At 49.5% G+C, this 19113-nt stretch overlaps 1 protein-coding gene across 1 annotated transcript in view; it reads right to left on the bottom strand.

The window, feature by feature from the left end:
* Window positions 1-223: 223 nt before the first annotated feature.
* LOC105697270 (sodium/calcium exchanger 1) overlaps window positions 224-19113 on the bottom strand; it is a 53022-nt gene continuing 34132 nt past the window's right edge. Inside the window, exons 4-8 of the mRNA XM_023433280.1 lie at window positions 18760-18987; window positions 16004-16168; window positions 7983-8141; window positions 3067-3238; window positions 224-526 (exon numbers count right to left, since the gene is read on the bottom strand). Of these exons, the coding sequence (XP_023289048.1) occupies window positions 322-526; window positions 3067-3238; window positions 7983-8141; window positions 16004-16168; window positions 18760-18987 (929 nt within the window). The 3' untranslated portion in view covers window positions 224-321. The remainder of the gene's footprint in view (window positions 527-3066; window positions 3239-7982; window positions 8142-16003; window positions 16169-18759; window positions 18988-19113) is intronic.

Below are 19113 nucleotides of genomic sequence, written 5' to 3'. Positions count from 1 at the left end.
GCCAAGGTACCTTCGAATATTAATTCTTTTTCCCCTTATTTCGGCATCCACTTTCCTCCCCCCCGGATAACGATTGCACGTCCAATTTCTAGCGTACAATAATTACCTGGTGTGATCATTAAAAGGGGTGCACTACTAGAGGGAAACTTAGGCTTTCTCGGTCTTGCGACGCCATATTGAATTTTGTTTGCTCTTCCAGGGTGGAGTCGTGATCTCATCGTCTACTTGCCGAATAAACGTTTCCTTGAGCATACGCCTTGGCGCACAGTAGAAGAGAATAAGTGTACGCAGCAGATAGGCCATGGTGTGGCACACGCGGTTTTAGAAGCCCTGGATTACGCCATAGGCCTCGAGGGTGGACATGATGAGGTAGAAGACCCAGAGAGAGAAGAGGATCACCGATGTCACGAGTTTCGGCATGAAGGGCCCGCCCAGCTCGCCGCCGATGGCCTTCGTCCGCCTCAGCATCAGGACCAGGATCACCAGGCAGGCCTCCGTGCAGAACAACGTCACGGAGAAGGCCAGGCTGCGAACATGGAAATTCCATCCTCGTTACACGCCGTTCTAAAGGGTAGAACTACAGATCATCCCCTACTAAGCTGCTAGAAAATCTCCACCGGAGAATCTTTTTGCGAGAGTAACGAGTTAGGGGGAAAGTTTCCCCCATTAAGCGGCTTCACGTACTGCGGGGGAAGCGGTATAACAGCGGAGAGTTGAACAAGTATTCTTAAACCGCAGCTCGCTCGAACGATTTCGATTTCGGTCCATCCACAGCTTCCCGGCTCCTGTGCGTGGGAGGAAACCTTGGAGCTTGAACGTTCACCGCGGCTTCGCTTTTAATAGGAAATCGCGTAAGCTCGGGTAGATTAGATTCAGCGCTAAAATCCACCAGGAAGCTCGACCCTCCTCTTGCCTCTTTTCATGCACTCGTAAATCCAGGTTATTACGAACGACAAGCATCTTTTTGTGATAAACCCGCGCAATAACGCGTTTAATCGTGACGATCTCGGAGGAAGGAGGGGCTATAGGAAGAGAGGGAGGCATAGGCATTGTAAAAGTTTCTCCCCTTTCTTTTGGATCAGCCTTACCGCGTATCAGATCCACAGGCAAGCTATGCGTGTCGATGGTAAAGTTTCCTGCGTGAGATCGAATTTTGGCGAGGGATCGCAAAGGTCTTCCGACAATAAGGGGTGAAACTGGGTCGCATTTCGACCCCAAGAAAGAGGGTTTGGGTTGTGCTCGTCAAAGGTTATTTGACGTCTCACCTTAGAGCGACAAGTGGGGCAATGGGAAGTGAAAATCAATTATCCAAAAAATAAAATAGGAATGGAGAGAGAATTTTATTCGTGACATCCTTTCAAGAACCTCGTTTACGATATATGTGTAAAGTTTCTCATTTGTCCCGGAAGTATCGCGATCGATATAAATATTTGTTATTTCTGTATTAAAGGGAGATCCCTGCAATTCGGGGAATATGGACTCGGGGGAAGTTGTTTGCGAGGAGTCGGGAAAATCCGAGATTTCCCGAATTTTCGGGGGTAGGAGTCGCCGGATGTTGGGCGCTCCCTTCTTTGAGGCAATAATTTCAAATTCTCCTCGCTATTCATTTATGATAAGAGCACCTAGGATCGCCATTACGGCGACATCTGGGCGCGGATAACCGGGCCGGTAATGCAGCGCCCTGCAGACCCAACTTGCGATCAGCTTTCAACGTATGCGCATACGGATAACGTAATGCTCTCAGGTTTTAAGCGAACATCGCGGAGCGTGATACAAAACCCTTCCCTCGTCGTATATAACCCCGAAATGGCTCGAAAACATGAGGGGATAAAAACAGCAAAGAGGATATAAATCAAGCTTCTTGTTCCAAAGAATACTTAAAATAGAAATAATCCAAGTGCACGTGATTTAATTACCGTCTAACCGCGATCTGTCACCTGCACATTTTTTGCAATTAATTTAATCTTTATTTTTTTAGCATGTATTTAAGCGAAAAAGAAATCACGATGAGAATTTAAACGAGTAAGGCAACTCGCACCATGCATCTCAATGGAGTTTGTTAATAACTTGAAATCTATTACAGCCCTCGAGAAAGAGTCTAAGCTCATCAAAAGACACGGGGTGCATTTTTAACGACTTGGGAACTTTTGGATGCAGCTTACCGATCTCCTCCACAATGCACGTCTAAAATGTCTCCCAGAAAATTCGTATTCCGCGAGGGAACGCTGACTAATCCGGAAATCGTTCCCTCCGAGGTGCTTCGAGCAGAATTGGACATCTTTTTTCCCGGTGTTTCGACATTCGGAAAGTGGCAAAATGGCGATCAAGTTCATCCTCGTTTTCGACGCCCGACGTTACGAGGCGGAGGCTCGTTTCCGTAGGAGCCGAGAATTTATCGCGATCTCGAGTTGCCTCGATTGCAGTATTAACGATGACATAATCGCATTCCTTGAGTCCCCGGTCACGAACGCAACTCCCCTCGGGAATCCGTTCACGTCCGAACTTCTGGGAACAATCGGGATCATCGCGTTCCCTTCTGCCGGGACGCGGAAGGCAGTTTCATCGCGTCCATACTTCAGGACCGGTCGGTTTATTTTCTCTTTCTGCAAACACGGGTTAAGAATATTCCGGCGGGCGAGTAATATATTCCATCCCGAGGAATTTCGCGAAAACGGGGACGGTCGCCATTTTAGCCATATTGCACCCGGAAACCATATTTTTCCCGCGGCTTGAGTAACGCCCCCATTATATCGCATTACCAGTCAGTGTACGGGATAAATAATTTTCCATAATTTAAAATTAGAGATGAGTCTCGAAGCTCGATATCCCGGGTCGTGGAAACTACTTTCATTTAATACTTGTTGTATTTTCTTTTTTTCACCCGCCGATCGCGGAAACAGCAACCGACGATCTATGGCTCCGATTCCTATCTGGCTCCGCCATGATGGCAGAAACTCGGAAGCTCGTCGTCGTAAATCCTAGCACGCGTGGAAACGACGTCGAAGGGTAAATTAGGGTAAATAAAGGTAAATAAAGGCAAGGGTAAACCTCGTCGGGAGTACTGACTTGCCGGGTTCCACCAGGAACTGTTCACCGTGGCAGGCATGGTAGATAGCGGCGATGCTCCACGCGATGCCGATGCCCAGGAAGACGTTCACCGCATTACTTCCGGTCACGTTGCCTACACTGGCGTCCGCGTACTTGTCCTGGCAGGCTGCCACCTTGCTCGCGAACGTGTCTGAAATCAATTTAGGGACAACCTGAGACAATCTCGGACCTGGTTTCGAGCCAGATCACCCGGGTCCACGCGTAAACCCACAAAGAGAAAACAGAATAGGCAGAAAAAGAAGAGAGAAAGAAGGGAATAAAAATGATAAATCGACGAGAGTAAGAGGAGGGAGAGAGAGAGATCAGTTGATTTACTATGAAATGGCAGAATGCTCCCTAGGAGTGGAAGCTTTGAAATCTTGGGGAATCTGGAAATCTTTAGGAAGTTTTTAGAAATTTTAGCGAATGGGGGAACGAGCGGTGGCGGTACCCGATATCCATATAACGGTTATCTGGAATATGGTTCACCCGATTTGCGTTAATTCTAGAGTTTATGGATTGGGAAGCTGTAATTCTCCGAGACACCTCGAGGCGCTTTATTTCCCGGGGAATCGCGCGCAGTTCTGGACGGCAGGGTCGAATTAATGGGCAAACTCGGGCTCCAAAACTCGGTCGACGCGGTTTCGTTTCGCGGCAGGGAAAATAATATTATCGAGGAAATCGCAATTAACCGAGAAATCGGGGAAATATTTTCTGTCCGTCGCAGAAGGCGAGGGAGAAAAATTAGCGAACCGAGGCGGACTACCGCGGCTAAACGACCTCGTCATGGCGGTCCATCCGCTCGTTCGCATCCCTTTCCGTGGATTATTTCGGCTCTCCGCTCGATATCGACTACTTCCTGGCTTCCGGGGGATCCTCCTCCAAATTCTCACACGTAATCTCATAAATATTTACGTCGCCTCGCGTCGCGGCGCTCCCTGGAACTAGCGAAGTGCCACTTGGATGGATGCAGCATCCTCTCGGGTGTCGCTCGGATCTCCGTGGGTTTAGAATTTCTATGCGAAACCCCTGGCTCGAATCGCAATCCTCGGGTATTACATTTTCTCCATTCTTCTTTCCCCTCCTTTCATTTATGTTACACGAATCGGACGAGTCTGAAAATCCGTTCAAAATCGGCCAAAGTGGCACCAACGTTGATGGACCGAACGTCGCCCATAATGCACGCTACATCCGACCTCCATTTATCTCTAATTCCTAGCCAATTCTACTTTACACAAATTACCCAGAATCTTCCTCGATATCTATCCCTTTTTTGCGAGGCGGAAGATTTTTCAAGTTTCATCTTGCGAACGAGAATTTGAAGGAATTCCACTCGGGGAATGTGCCCGTGATGATTTCCCCGGATCGCGTCCAGAGTCGCAGAAAGGAGCCGGAATCCCGAATTAGTTATCGCCCTCTCCGGGGGCGAACAATTGGCTCTCGTTTGCGCAATTTGTCGCGATCCCTGCGATTCTCAAGTGCGATTATTACCAGGGTGTGTTTGGCGCGCTGCCGGATCCGGCGAAGGATTCCCCGCGGTCGTCGGCCCGGAAGTCTTAGCACTTTTCGCGAGATCTCGCCACCCGAAAGTTGGAATTAGTTACCGGGACATAGGTACGTACCTGGCCAGGGCGGTTTCCCGAGTATTTATGAGGGATCCCAATAACTCCCCGGGAACTCGGATAATGGAAATGGGAAAGTCTTGTTGGAGACCCTTCGTCCTCCCCAAACCGCGGCCATCTTGGTTCCTACCATTCATCGCGCGAGTGGAAGAAGAAACCCGAAATGACTTTTTTTTTCCCCAGCAGATCGGGTTCTCAAGTTTCCTTCGACGTCCGATCGATTTGCTCCAATTTCTGTGTCTTCTCTAAAAAAGAGAGTTTTCGAAAATTTCCCAGCCTTTGAGACTATCACCACTCTAACTCGTCGAAGTTTTAACGTTACAGAAATTGCCAAGGTATGCATTATAAATGATCACGGAGCAATCGTTTCCTTGGTTTTGAGATGTCTTCCGCTGTTCGAGTAAATTCATATACCGGGTCGGGTAATTTCCTTTGGTCTCTCCTTTACGTCGCTTTGTTTGCGTTTCATTGCGGCTCAGTAATGTCGGTGCTCGATACTTCGCGTTCGAGTGCCTTTGCGAATGGATGGTTTATCGTTCAAGTACATGTCTGGCCCATTCAGAGGAGGACGGGGCAGATGCGTTTCCGAAACGCTGAATAATTTATGCGGCGCGATAACTCATTATTTCGACAGCATTGTGTCGGCGAAACAATGGCTGCCACTTCTGGCAAGCCTCGGGAGAGCGTGCATTCCTCGAGCTTTTTGCCTTTTGGCTTTTTATCCAGTTCGACCTGAGCCGAGATCTCAAAGACTCACTGCCAAAATTTATGCGCCGTAAAATCGACTGGCACACCTGGAGAAAGGGATTCTTTGGAAAGTCCGCCATTTTAGAACGCGTCTCTCTCCACCTTGCGATTCCATTCGGTACAAAAGGCCGCCATTTTGGATGCCGACTGGCGACCGAATTTGGCAACGCCAGTGATCGAAATGTATCAATAATTCGTGCCATTTTCATGCGCCCTAAATCGCGCCGTAAACAATATACCGCCTCGCCCGAACGAGACGATAAATATTTAACGGTGCAATTCCTTCCTTGAGTTGCAGCCATTGAATCGGGTCGCTGAGTGTCCGGGGGAGGTTCATCACTTTGGAGTGCCTCAGAAATGAATGTCCCGTCCTCCGAAGAGCGTGTCGCCATTCGGCGTTATTGAAAACACTGGATAATTTATGCTGTAGTATAATTATACCCGCTGCACCCTCTGCATCGCGTCGACGAGACAATGACAGCCACTTGTAATCGGTCCACTTCGTTCCTTTTAATATTTCTCAATTTTTCCCCCACTACTCGGAAAATCCTCCCTTCCTCAGGGTTGGTGTCGGTATCAGAAACGAGGAATTAAACTGCAGGACCCGAAATGCGAGAGATTTTGTGGGGACGGCTAGTGGTAGAAAACGTGGAACGAAACGGGAGCACACTCCATTCCGAGATAGCGGAACCTATCTCGTCGTATCGAGGGGTAACTTCTCCGCAAACGACCCCTTTACGCGTCCGAGCCCTCTCTCTCTCGATGACACATCCCCTTGAAAACCACTGGGTGGCTCGTTTGCGCTTTTCCAGCATCCGGAGCCGGTCCAAAGTGGTATTTACCGAAACAACACTCGCTTTTCAGCGGCCCCTTCGAGTCAACGGGTCGGGTCTTGGGGAGTCACTTGGCATCGGGGCCAATATTTTCGAGAAATCCCGTTGCCAGTGGAAACCACGAAGAGAGTTGATGGGATCGATCGCCAATCGGCAAATTGGCCCCTCTAAATTTCATCTCGAGGCCGACTCGTCTGCCACCTGCCCGATCAAATGCGCTCCTCCGTCTTGCCCCCTGGCCGCCATTATGGTGCACTCGGCTTTCTCGGTTTCCATTTGTTTTCCTCACTTTCAACTTCCGACTGCCCCTTGTCGGGCCGTTATTAATGGTAATTGCGGAGACGATTAAGTACCAAGCCTTGCACCCTGCTCTACCCTTAGTTTACCGTAAGGAGGATTTTCGGACGTCGCTTCGGGAAGCTTCCGGGAATCCGAGAAGAGGCCGAGGACACTTTCAGCACCTCGCCCTGCAATTACGCCCGGTTATTGGCATTATATTATCCCCGGCTCGGGCTCACGGGGCGACTCTCGAAGTAGCCGAGAAAATCCCGGAAAATTACCTCGGATGAATTTTACGCTAATAAAACGCCCCCAGGGAGTCGGCGACGCTCCAGACGCGCTCGGCGCGTGAGAATCGTTATTCGAATTGCCATTGTTCGGCGATCTCGTGTCAAATAAATTTTAACGAGGCCCAAAGCTCTCCATGTCGCGACTGATTTTACAAAATGGCTCTCATGATTTAATCCCTAATTCTTTTTTTTTTTATCACGAGAAATGGGCATCTCCGGTCGGTGGATTCCGAAGGAAAAACGCATTTCCATTTTCATCTCGTCGCTAATGAACCGCCGGAGGCGCTATCGTAGATCGTCGAATCGAGCAAACGACTTCCAGGGGAATCTCTTGGCAGTAAAGCCGACCGCGTAAACGAGTCCGTGGCCCGACAGGGTGTCAGGGGCGAAAGCTCGATATTTGGATGCGTCGCGTGACTTGGGTCCAATTAACGAGCCATGGGATTGCTCGATTAACGTCGGAATAATGCGCCTGGCCGACGACGAATGCCGCACACGCGAATCCCCGGATATTCGGATAACCGGATGCGACATACGGATGTCCGGATGTTCGATCCGGTCGATCGATCGGCCCAGATGGCGTCGCCGGCCGACTCGATGTCGCCCCCTCTGAAAGGTAAATATTTGCACAATCTTTCCCGAATTTTCTACCCCGGGCAATCAAGAGACTGGGTCGAGTCTCGCGCCAAGTACCAAGTAAACCACCAAGTAAAACCAGGTACGACGGTAAAGCCTCGCGATCAACCGAGGTTGAAACTGTCATGAGAAGAAACGACTTTGAAGAGAAAATAATGCACGGGTAGTTATTCGTCGCATTGTCCATTTTTCTTTTTTCGAGATTTTCAGAGTCTTTTTTTATCTTTGGTACTAGGGAAAGTTTGACATTTTGGGGTGGTATAAAGACAAGGGCTTATTCACTGGAGAAATCATGGATTTTATCTCCGTTGTATCTCTTTAACCTACTTCGCGGTCACAATTTTAAGGCCGATTGTCACCTGTTACCGAATCGCATTGTTCTTTATCTAATGAAATCAATGGCAAACGGTTCTTAAAGAAGGAAATCGTTTTCACTAAGTTTTGAGTGAATACTCCCTCGTATAAAGATATGAGATAAGAGCACTTACCGGGGATGCTGGTGCCGAGGGCAACGAAGACCACCGCGGTGACGGAATCTTTGATGCCAAGGGTGCAGCCGAAATAGGAAGCCACGTCGCCGATCACCGCCGTGACGACGCCGATGCCAAATATGCTCACCACAAAACACAGGTAGCCTCCGGCGATATCTGCAACCCGATCAATCCGGTCAACAGGTTGCTCGATAGAAGAACAGGTGGATCGTTAAAGAGAGCCAAGGGAGGTGCGAAAGGCGACTCGTGCCAACCTCGTGCTCCCGGGACGAGGTAAAAGGTTCTCCGCGTTGCCGGGGGGGTGCACTTTAACCCTCTCCCGTCGACGAGTAGATTTTTATAAATCGAATACACACGAGGGGGAATACCGCGACACTTTTTTTCGGGAGGATTTAAAGCCGCGCAAAAAAATTCCGCGCGGGTTGGAAGCGAAAAGCGTCGACGGCTTTTTTTTTTCATTTATTTCTCTCCCAAGGAAAAATTTATTTTTCAGGAAACAATGAGAGAATCACCGTCCGTTGGATTCCTCGAGGAAGGAGGGATGCGCATTGTAAGGGCTGTCAAGTTCGCCGGGGATTCGTTGGGCGATCCGAAAAGCGCATTTCCGGCCCGTCGAAAACGAGCTTCCGGCCTCGGTCGAGGAAACTTCCTCGAAGTTCCCGGTCGGACCGCACTTCGCTGGGCGGAACCTACTGCTGGATGTTCCTTCGGAACCCTGGAAATCCTGTTTTACTCCAAAGGTTGCGCGGCATTAACCACTCGGCTTGGCCGACAGTTCGTTATGCGATTACCAGGTCGGAATATTCGGATTTAGCGGGTAACCCGCGACCCGAGTAATTCCACTTCTTCGTACACACCCTCCACTTATTACGGCATAGTTTCGTCGCCGACATCCACAAAATCAGCCGATATTAAGAACTCGGAACGACTTCACCCGCGACTCGATAACGAGGAAAGAACCTCCCCACGTAACTTATTTACAGATCCATAACCGCGAAACAGGGCTCTCCGAATTTATACCGCCGTTTCGGTGTCGTCCAAGGGTCTCCACAAATTTTTTTTTCGCCATTAACATAATATCCGGAATGTCCAGAGAAGCCGTAACCTCGGGGATGTCGTAAAGAGGGCGGTAAAGGGGCGTGTAAAAGCTGGCCGGCATTTTTTACGATTTTCGTGACTGCTTACAATTCGAGCCATCGGGATTTCCTGGCGCGAAGGGGGACGCAGCATCCGACTCTGGTACTTCTTCTTTTTTTTCCATCTATCCTCTTCTGTGCGGGTTTCAGGGGAGAATTTATCATCTCCTAGGGCGACCGGGGAGTGCGTAAAAAATTGTTACTCCTCGCGATTTACGAGTGATACAGGCGTTCTTCACGGGTGGACGTTAACGACGCGTTAACGTCGAGGGCCCGGGGTCGATGAAGGGCTGTCGAAGTGCCGCTTATCAATCACTTCAACCAGAGTACGTAGGGCTGTTGTACTAGCCTCGATAGCGACCGCCAAATACACGTGTGCTCGTACATCCCAGGTTAACTCGAAACCCAAGCATCACGGTCTGCGTCGTTATCGGATTTTGCGGGGCCCGACGTGTGTTAGTCGCACACGTCGTGATTCGGTTGCATAGTTTGCTCGTGTAATGCACACATATCACTCCCCGGGATCTCCCGGGAAAAGTAATCTCACGAGAAGCACCGTATCCACCTCAGTTTGCGAGGAAGATAACCAGGAGTTTCGGATCCCATGCGTTGACTATCGCGAGGCGAATATTCCATCAGTGTTATGTAAAAAAGAAATGTATGTAAGTAAACTTACGCTCTACCGTCATCCAACTTTTTCGAGGCTTTTTAATTAACCAATTATTATTTTAGTTAAGACACGTCCTATACATTGACTACATCGAGAGGCGACTTTTTCTTGAGTTTTATTTAAAAAAGAAATACTCATACACTGAGAAACAAAATTCATTGCATAAAAAACATATCTCTTTGGTTCGATGAAGTCTTTTTCTCAGGGTAGGTACACCTTTCTCGAGGCTCTTCTTTTTATTTATTAACTTTTATTTTAGTTAATATCACGATCTATGTAACGATTTATCTGAGGGATCGACATAAATTTCAGTTTCAATGTCGTCTGACCATTCCCCGACCGCGACTCCTGATTCCCATTCAGGCGACTCATGTCAGTGGGGGGAATAAATTCCGAAAAAAATATTTCCTCCCCTTTATCATCGATTTCTGATGATCTGTAAATGGGTATTATCGGAGGCAATATTTTCTGGGTGATTTTTAAGGATGCGACCTGCGAAAGGGGTCCTCAAAATTGCGCGCGGCGGCGACTGGAATGGCCGCGCAAATCAGCCGTTTGCTCGGCAAATTAGGTTTCCCGGGGCCTTCCATTGCGGGACAAGAATTGCATTCCGCGTGGACGGCTATCGGTTCCCTTGAATCCAGGATCCGGTATTCCGTGCCGGGTGTATGTACTCGGTATTCAAGTACCTTCGGCCCCTGCTCTGGCCAGTTTCGTCCGCAGGAACGTGACCCGGTTGCGCGAGGGAAATTATGGAAATTATGGACTGACGTCCTGACATACATCCCTGTACGCGTTCCCCCGTGTTTCACGGGGTTTCACGAGGTTCACGGGGTTTCACGAGGTTTCACGGCATTTCCCGATGAAAGTTCCCCAGACCTCCCTTGCGGAAGCTTTGAGCCTTACGTTTCCGGCGCGAAACGGGCGGGACCGTTTACGACCTGCTTCCGACACTTTGTCGGGGCTTCGTCTAGCCTTTCCCTTCCCGAAGTGGTCATTTCGCAGCTGCCTCCATGGCGCGGAAAGGTAGAACACAGGAAGAACCGTAGAACCGTAGAAAATCCACGGCGTGACACCTCCCACACATAAAATCTCTCCCTCGAGCTCCTGCGGCTCCACTGTCCCATCTATTTCCATTCGAAGGAAACCTCAATGATCCGACCTATTTGAAATCCGTGCTTGGTTGGAAAATCTGTGAATCTATCCTGGATAAATCTACCTCTGATTTAATCCTTCCCTTGCTGGTCGATTTAATATTAATTAGAAGTACGAGGAGCCGCAAGAGATCGGGACCTTGACCGAGGTGGGGTTCCTCTCGCGGCATAAATTTCGAGGCGGAAAATTACAAGGTGGGCAGAACCGCGCATAAATCCCCGCAAGATTCGGCGAAAACCGCACGCGTAGCTGCGAGATTACCTCGTCCTGCGACCCGACCCTATTCGCGGTCTCTGTGCATTCTACTCCAATTTCGCGCAGATTCTGGTCGTATTTATCCGCCTCGGGTCGAGGAGACCTCGCCGAGGCTTTCGAGATTAGCGAAGGAAATATCGACACCGTCTCGAATGAATTCCTCGCGAGCGTTCGAGCCTCGAAATCGGCGGAAGCCGCTCAAAGGGAGCCTCACAAAGCCAAGTGGAGTAGCACCTGTTGTTCTCACCCTGAGTCCTCCTGGAGGCAGAAATAGTTGGCGCTTATCTTCCCGAGGCGACGCCCTGATTACCAGGCTAATATTGATCTGGAATCTCATCTCTTTTGGAGAGTAATTAGTACCCCAGGCTACTTCTGGGCTGACATTTTAGTAGACTTTAGTGGAAATTCTTGGAGCTAGTGGTAATGGACCGTCCCTAGTCAGGCAAAGCAACGCCAGCGCTTCTTTCCTAACTCCACATTTTTTCCCCAGGAAATTTAAAATATTACGAAAAAGTTATTCTATATAAAAATATTTCTAAATGTCAATATGTATATAAAACTGTTTTCGAAACTGGGTGCACCGAATCATTTGAAGCCTCAGCTAGTGATTATCGAAGCCTTCAGAAGGAACGTGATGCTCATAAAATTTCATTAAAAAAAAATAATATGTGCTCTTGAATCTATGATGAATAAACAATTTTTCGTTGAAAAATGAAATTTCACGAGCATCGCCTTTTTCCTTAGGACCTCCATAATCGTGTGTTAAGGTTTCAAATGATTCGGTGCATCCAGTTTGGAGAAAAGTTTTATAAATATGTTGATGTTATATAATCTTTTAATAGAATAATCCTTTCGTATCACCTTAACACGGCGTAATATCGAAATTGGACGGATTTCGCCTTCCTGGGTATCGAAAGAATCGATGGAAACTTTTTTAAGATGGGTGGTTTAGGGAAAAGGGGCTTGAATGGGGAGGAAGTCGCAGGAGGGATTTCCGATGATCGCCCGATCGCTGGGGCTTTCGGCTCGGATCGTTATCGGCAATCAGAAGCGCAAAGTGAACCGTTTGCATTGGGAGAGAGCCGGAGGATACCCTCTTCCACCTTTCCACCCCTTTCGAGGTCGAACTGCGAGATCGAACTTCCCTCGGCGAGAGAAGCCGGATCCGTCCAAGTGGCTGGTTGCCCGCTGGCCCTTGCCATCGGTCCAATCGCCGGTGATAATATCTATCGATCATTGTTTCAGGCGGGCAGAAACTCCCTGGACCAGCGATTTTTCTCAAGGATCGTCAAACCTCCCCCTGCGATTTATTCGTTGATGCGACCAGGGGAGGGCGTTCCCTCCGAGCCGTCCAGAAAATCCTAACATCTCTTTCCGCAGCTTTCGGCCCGACTTCAGGTCGTCCTTCCTCTTCTGAATGACTCAAGGATGCTTCTCGTCCATTTGACGAGGGGGGAAAAAATCCGAGAAACGGAGAACCCGGGGAAAAGCGGTACCCTCCAACCCCCGATTTTGGCACGGTGTTTATACTAGCGAAAAGAGTGCTTTCGCTGATGGTCTTCCTCTCCTTTGGAGTCAAAGAGCGATTTTTCGGTTGATTGCACCGGAGACATCAAGGGGTGCTTCTGGGCGAGTCTCCTCTGATTCATCTCTTATAAACTATTCGAACTATTTCAGGACCCTTCGCGGATTTTTAAATCTACGCCCGATCTCCGTGCAGCAGGTGTAAAGTAAACTTAGGTTGGGTTTTGACGGTTTATACTTTTTTTTTTTAATGCACTGGCCTCAATCATTTGGGTCGAGGTACCCCATTCGAATGTCGATCCTAGTGCCGGGGTCGAATGGCGCTTGGATGATTTGCGGAGGAACGAGGTAAACGCGGGGCTGGCGGGGGAAGGAAATTAACCGCAGAAATCACATCTAACCGGCTACAACGGAAAGCGAAGGACGGGCGATGAGCATTCGGGATGCATATGACGGTGGTAGATGGTAGATGGTCCGGTATTTACCACCTGGAAGCCCGACAGGACCGTAGCCATCGGAGTCCTGGGTGTGGCGCGGATTTCCGGCGAGCAGGAGAATCAAGCTCCATCGATCACCGCGCCCTTCCTTCCTCTTTTCCCTCTAGCTCTCTCTTTTTTTGCAAGATGAAAAAAAGGAATATTTATGATTGGACCTCCGCGCCGTTCCCGCTGCAGTTCCGTCGAGCATCCTGTTTAATTTCGAGATGCATCGAGTGGCCCGTTTAATTTCGAGATTCGTTTCGCGTCTTCGGGCACCGGCTCGACCCAGTTTTCAGGCAAGATTCCCGGGATGCACACTTTTCCCGAAATTAGGCGCAAGGACCTCGCCGGAAAATCCCAGGGAGCCTCGACGGGAATCTTCCTTCTCTCCTTCCAGCAGGCTGCGAGATGGAGAGATCCGATCGCGCAAATGATCCCTCGACGGAAGATCCACCCCGGAGATTAATTATCCCGAGATCCTCCGAGGGGAGGAAAAAAGGAAAGAAGAGGTCCTGGATACCGAAGACCTCACGATCATGCTGAACACCGCAAATCCTGCTCTCTCGTCTTGTCGCGAGCTGTAACAATGTATCTCGGTGCTCGTGCAATTTCCCTACCGAGACGTCGTGGCTGGTGAGTCGAGTATTTCGGAGCAGGTGGATCTCCTCTCTTGCCTTTGAAGACACCGCGGTTATTATCCTTGTCTCGTGGTCTTTGAGATCATCGAGACGTCTCTTCGTCCTCGAGGCACCGTCTCGTTCTTCTTCGCCAACTTGATACATTTCTTTCCCCTCCCCGAGTGAATCTTTATTTTCCAATTTCGTTCGATGGAATGCGTGTTAACGTAGCATCAGTCTCCGCCGATTAATCCCGTGTGTCCTCGGTTGTCGAGTTTGTTGAAATTAACCGTGGGATTTTACGCAGTCATAAAGCCTGCCAACTGCGCCCATTAGGATCATCCCGGACCAGTAAACGAGATTCATGTGCACACCCGCTCGCATTTACGTAGATCCGCGAAAATTTTCAACGATGACGGGGCCATAGCTTCGGTTTACCAAGGGGAGCTCCGTTACCCTTAACGTGTGTAGGAAAATTAACGACGTCGTTACTCCCGTTTGCCCTTCGATCTAGCCTGCCAACGCGTGGGCGTCCTACCTTCATAAAAAGAAAAAAAAGAAAAGAATTCGATCTCAGCCCAACAAATGGCACGAGGCTAGAGGTATGTAGAGGTCGGCGTTGTTCCTCGTAAGTGAGCAGTAAATGTCACGGTCGAAGTTCAAGTTCGATTATCTGCACTCCAAGGTAGGCGCACTTGTAGGTTAGGGGTAAAGAAGAGAGGGGAAAAGAAATCGACAAATGATTCGACCGGGGATATTGTACATTTATGAGGTAATCTGTGCTTTTTATCTTATCAGGGAGGGGATCCGTCCTCGATTTTAATTTGCGAGTGTCGGGTGAAAGAGAAGCTTTCTGGGGTCACGGAGAGTCGTCTTCGGCAGAGGGACCGAATCGGTCTTCCGTCGAGCGGAATGTCGGCTTTTCAGGTGCACCTGAACTTGTTATAAAGTTGACGGAGGCCAGAGCCCGAGTTATTACGTAGGAAAGAACTCGCCTCGACTTCCTTGAAATTCCGCATTCGAGAGGGAGGTCGAGGTGAATTCCAAGCAGACTAAATCCACCCCGGTAAGAGCGGACCTGAGGAAATTGTCACGCGAGTCCGATTCGATTCCGAGTCGAGCGAGATCAAGGGATGCAGTTCCTTGGACCACTTGTTTCGGAATCATAGAAGGTTCCTCGTTCATGGGATGTGAAAGTGGCATCTGAGGAATCAATCGTTCTAAACTTTACAACGTGCATATGAAGGCTATAAGAGAGGTCCTGCCCCTCGCGGGATTTCAATTTTTATAAACACTTTTTTTTTAAATATCTACAAATAGATTTTCAAGAAATTGAAATTTCATGGGTGTCGAGACCATCCTTATAGCCTGCATGTTCATATTGTAATGTCTGAAACGATTCGGTACGCCTAGATCGGAAATAAGTTTTACAAATGAGACCTTTTCGACGCCACTTTCGCATCACCTTAAGGCCCAGTGTATACACGCGTTGCTTTGGGATATCATGAATTGGACAGAGTATTACCCCCGTGCCTTGGATAACGGACACGAAACCCCGATCACGCGGTACATTGTTCCATATAATCCGAATCCAAGTGAAACCGTAATCCCGTAAATAAAGATCCCTGCCGCACTTCCAAAATGCGCATATATACATCAAGTCCAAACAGGACCAGGACGTCCACTCGATGGATTTAGCCATCCCGAATTCCCAGAGTCCATCCACTTATCTGGCCATCTATCCCCAAGTCCCGCATTCATCTCTCCTCCCACAGGTCCATATACTTCCCATGTGTACATACGCGTATGTACGCGTAAGTACGCGTATATACGCTCCACTCGTAAATATATATCGCGCATGTACGTCCATAGACCCACCCTTCTACCTATCCGGCCATCTCGCGGCTAATCTCTCCATCCGTCCCTTTCTCGGAGGTGTACCTCTTAGGCCGAGACGACAAAGAGAGGCCTACGGGCCAGGAGGCGGGAGAGACGAGGAAGGACATACTCGCATATACACGGAGACGGCGGAGAGCCCACGCTCGCCGGCAAGTGGGAGCGACGAGGAGAGATGCACTTACCCGCAGGTGGGAGCGACGAAGAAGGATGTAGTCTCCGGCGAGAGGGAGCGAGAGGGAGTCGCAGCCCCGCGGGTGGGAGCAACAAAGAGAAACGTACTTACCGGTAGGTGGAACGAAGGCGAAGAGCACCTTCCAGAATATGGTGAGGGAGTGCATGAGATAGTCCGCAGGTGATGGCGAGGAGGATCCCCCCTCGCCCTCTTCCTCGCCGTCGCCGCCGCTCACGGTAAGGGCTTCCGTGAACTGTTCCTTCCAGGAGCTCGTTCCTACGGGGATTCCTCTGGTTAGTGTCTTAGGTGGCGACATTAACGAGCGGCGTAATCGGTTTTGCCCCGACGATCGGAAATTACCCCCCAGGGGGCCGGGGTACCCCTCCTGGCCCAGGTGTCCGAGGTCCCGATCGCGCTCGGGACTTCGATAACGATTTCGCGTTAATCAAATTCCGTAATTTACGGCGGGTCCTTGCGCGCGGCTGGGAAATATAAAGTGCCGCCAAGTGCGCCCGGAAGTAAGAAAATTGAAATACCTCGGGTTTATAGCCCCCGGGCTCCGGAAATGAACGTTTCGCGTCTTACTGCCGCGGGATTGGCCCCGGAGAAATAATAAAATAAGAGGCACGATAGAGTAACGGACAAGCCGACGAAACGAGCCAGATAACACGGGGCTTATCGTGCTACTGGAATTTAATCACAGTCGGGGAGATGGTTACTCATTTTTTCTCCGGCGTGATGGATGGTTCCATTTGGCTGGGCTTCGTCGAGGGTGGAGGATCGGAGGAGAGCATGGAATTCCGGAGTTCCCGGGTTCCCGAGTGTCCGGTGGAAAGTGAAGTCCCGAGGTCCTTCGGAGGTCCTTCGAGGCAACCTGGACACCCTCTTGGCGACGTCATTTCCGGGGAAGGACCGCTTCGAGGGATTCCCGAGGGAGCGGCTGATCTTTCGAGGCTCGAGGGTGGGTCCCTCGAAGGACGAATCGAGCCTTGACTTCGAGACGGACGTGACTTTTCGAGGAGGCCGCAGGACCTAGGGTCCTGGAGGGGTAACGAGGGTTGACCCAGATCGAGTGCCTCGTTCCTGGACTCCTAACTCGGGAACGCGGCCACTGGAGTAATGGAGAGGCGATGGTTCCGCGAAGTAGAGAGATTATCCCGCACTCCGGGATAAATGGAAGCGAAATGGAAGAGAAATAGACGGGCAATATCGGTCACGCTCATGCGTATCTGCCATCTCTCCTAACCCCGTTCACTTTCTTCCGTTCACCCTTTTCTTCGCAGCGGGACACTCCGATTCAGCCTCGTGACGAAGGAAAGGGAAATTCGAGTTTTGCGGGCGTTTTAATTCGAGTTCGGGGGTATGGGCTACAATACAAAAAACGGGGAAGAGGGAATTTAAGGGGAGTTACGGGGAGACTCGAACGGATTGAACTTACAGAAGGGAAATGCAACCATTTGGAGTCCCGGTTCGACTGGGAGGAATCGATGCGCGATTATCGTTTACATTCGCGTACAATTGCGCGCAATTGAATTGCAGCTGACTCGGCGTGTAAGGGAAGGTTACAGCCCCGAGTAAAGCGGTCTTTATACCTTCCAGAGGAATTTTCGCGGAGCGCGACAGACTTTTAGTGGCTCGGCGGATCTTTCACGGACGATAAACGCCCCCCCTTTTTATCGCGCGAGACGAAGCGAACTCGACATTTGCGTTAATTTTGAATTAACCTACCAAGTTAGGGGTATTCTCGTTGAAAGGCTCGAAAAGATAATGCCTTAATTTGTGTAATGGAAACAAAATTGAATATTAAATCCCGGTGCCGGGGAATAAACGTACAATTATCCGCGTTTGCATAGATTCTAGACCCTTGAATAATAAATTATCCCTCAGCGAGGGAACGTCGGGCGAAGAAATTCCGAGTCCCTCTCTTGCGGATGGGTTTTCAGAAATTGAAAAGCTCGACATAAAGTATTCGAAAAAAGGCGCGAAGCGGACGCGTTTTGCATTGACACTGTTAATCCCGCGTGGGAGAATAAAAGGAGAGCGCTTTTAATCCGTGGAAATAAAACGGACCCAATTGGATTCTCGCCTCGAGCCAGACGAATCGATAAGCGACTGTCTTATTTTGACTACGTTTGCATAAACCTGCATACCATTGAATAAATCTAATTCCGAACAAGAGGAAGTCAAGGCCTACAAAGGATTCCCCTGGGTTCAACAAATTTTCCTTTACCTCCGGCCTCGACTTTCGCGAAATCCTTGCCAGCCGAAATTAAAGTTTCCTTCCGCGTAGTTTAACTCTTCCTCTTCGATCCAATATTTCACTTTTAACAAATAATTCTAAAAAAAATTCGGAAAAAGAAATGCGTCGTCGTAAACGCTCGAATTCATCCCCTTTAGCGGGTTTCACTCTTTCCTGCCTTCGCTCTTCGTCTTCCGTGCCCTTGGCCCTCGGCAGCCGTCTCTCTCCCACCGACGCGTCTTGTCAATCGTCTCTCCTCCTCCACGGCTTTCCGGGCGTCGTTAGCGCGATTTTCCACGTTCACTCTTTACATTCCAGCCGTTTCGACCTCATCAGCCCCTCGACCTCCCTTTCGCAGCGAGGACGCGTGTGGCGCAAAAAGAAACCGAGGCTAACATCGATCTCTTTTTCCTTTTCCCTCTCCATCCCGCCCTCTCCCACCCCCCGGTACTTTTCGGGCACTTCGTTATTTTTATTTACGAATGAAAAACCGAGAGAGGGAGTTCCTTTTTATACGGCAAACCCGAGGAAAAAAGATATTCAAAAAATCGAGGGGGGGCCGTGGAGGTTTCCCGGAGGTCGAGGTGGCGAAGGAAATAAAGGTGGAAGATACAGAAGGAGAACTTACCGAGGAGGATCGAAGCATTGGCTCGTTGGACCAGCTTGTCCACCGTATTCTTGAACTCCTTGGACTCCTTGATCCTGATCTGGGCTCGAGAGACCTCCCCTAACCTCGGCCTCCCCAGCAGCGCCATTTTCTCCTCTTCGGTCCTCTCTTCCGGTTGCTTCATCTCCGCTGCTGCGGCCATTCCTGCCTCCGCTGGAAATTCGAAGCAAGGCGTCATTAAAAGTCGAACTCGGGGCTGGGTCGCGCAAAATGTCTGACCATGTACCGAGCGCTACCACTCGATGCACACGGAAAAAGAAATCACAATCATAACAAGAAATTCTAACTTGCTTCGACAAATATGAACGTCTGAAA

The sequence above is a fragment of the Orussus abietinus genome, unplaced genomic scaffold (genome assembly GCF_000612105.2).
Source record: "Orussus abietinus isolate OABI.00-Male unplaced genomic scaffold, Oabi_2.0 scaffold42, whole genome shotgun sequence".
Classification (NCBI taxonomy): Eukaryota; Metazoa; Arthropoda; class Insecta; order Hymenoptera; family Orussidae; genus Orussus; species Orussus abietinus.
This window is presented reverse-complemented; position numbering and strand designations above follow the sequence as displayed.